This window comes from Lottia gigantea (genome assembly GCF_000327385.1).
Source record: "Lottia gigantea unplaced genomic scaffold LOTGIsca_17, whole genome shotgun sequence".
Classification (NCBI taxonomy): Eukaryota; Metazoa; Mollusca; class Gastropoda; family Lottiidae; genus Lottia; species Lottia gigantea.
In genome coordinates, this window is record NW_008708133.1 from 3053192 (window position 1) to 3054603 (window position 1412).

The 1412-nt window shown below is 31.7% G+C and overlaps 1 protein-coding gene across 1 annotated transcript; it reads right to left on the reverse strand.

Moving 5' to 3' along the window:
* Positions 1-1046: 1046 nt before the first annotated feature.
* LOTGIDRAFT_113281 (hypothetical protein) lies at positions 1047-1388 on the reverse strand (the record flags this gene model as incomplete). The annotated part of the gene is made up of 1 exon (XM_009051767.1): positions 1047-1388. A coding segment is annotated over one exon (342 nt), but the record flags the coding sequence as incomplete, so codon positions are not given.
* Positions 1389-1412: the final 24 nt, after the last annotated feature.

The window sequence follows — 1412 nt, forward strand, 5'->3', positions numbered from 1 at the left end:
GAGATTAAAGCCCTTTGATTTAATTATTTTATCAAAAGATGACGAATATTATGGGTTTATTTTTTCATGCATAGAAATCTGTCATAAAAATTTGTTACTGTCACAAAACGGTGACAGTAAAATTGAACTTTTTGAATGATTAATTGAATTCATTATCTTTGATTGAAAAAATTTACCGCCGGGTCTCTCTCTCTCTGCTGAATATAGCTCTCAATTCGTTCTTTGCAACTACTATTCGTGACTGGAATAATCTTGATGAAAACATAAAATCGACTGATAATTTGAACTCACTTAAATATAACTTGAAAAAGAGACTTTATGTTGATAATGCCCCGAGCTTTTTCTACAATGGACCAAGACGTGAAAATATTCTTATAACCAAGATTCGTCATAGATGTAGTGCGCTAAAATCTGATCTACTCAATTATAACATAGTTGATGATGCAACATGTCCTTGTGGTCTATCAATAGAAGATGCTAATCTTTTCTTTTTTCATTGTCCTTTGTATTCTGAACAACGGCAACAATTATTCGATGATCTCATTGATCCTAGAATTATTAGTTTAAATATTTTATTATGGGGTGATCCTCGTGGTAATTATGAATTGAACTCCAAAATTCTAAATCATGCAATGCAATACATAAAACAATCACATAGGTTTGCATAAGGCCAATGTCTTCTTTTACTTCGACTGATGCGTTGTTCCTGGTTGATGTATCGTTCTTAACGGCAGCTATATTGTATATATGTTACCTATCTCGATTCCTATTAAATATGTTATGTGTCACTAAATTGAAATTATTGTAATGTAATCTTCCATAACATGAAATTATTATCTGGAGGGGATTTTTCTAAGTTTATGTAACTTGCATCCCATCCATTTGTATGATCAATAAAATGTGTTAAATCAATCTGCTGAGTTACCCCTTTTTTCGCTGATGTGTAGTCGGAATTGTAACTTCGAAACCGATGAAACTTTTTCTGGTTTAAAAATAAATATTGTATTTATTTGAAGTTTTGCAATCTAGAACAGAGAGTGGGTAGGTTATGGACTATAGAACAGAATGTATGTAAGTTTTGAACTATAAAACAGAATATAGGTAGGTTCTGGATTGATGAACAGAGTGTAGTCAGGTTTTGAACTATATAACAGAATATAGCTAGGTTCTGAACTGGTGAACAGAGTGTAGGTAGGTTTTGAACTATAAAACAGAATATAGGTAGGTTTCAAACTATAAAACAGAATGTAGGTAGATTTTGAACTATAAAACAGAATATAGGTAGGTTCTGGACTGATGAACAGAGTGTAGGTAGGTTTTGAACTATAAACCAGAATATAGGTAGGTTTTAAACTATAAAACAGAATGTAGGTCGGTTTTAAACTATAAACAGAATGTAGATAGGTTCTGGA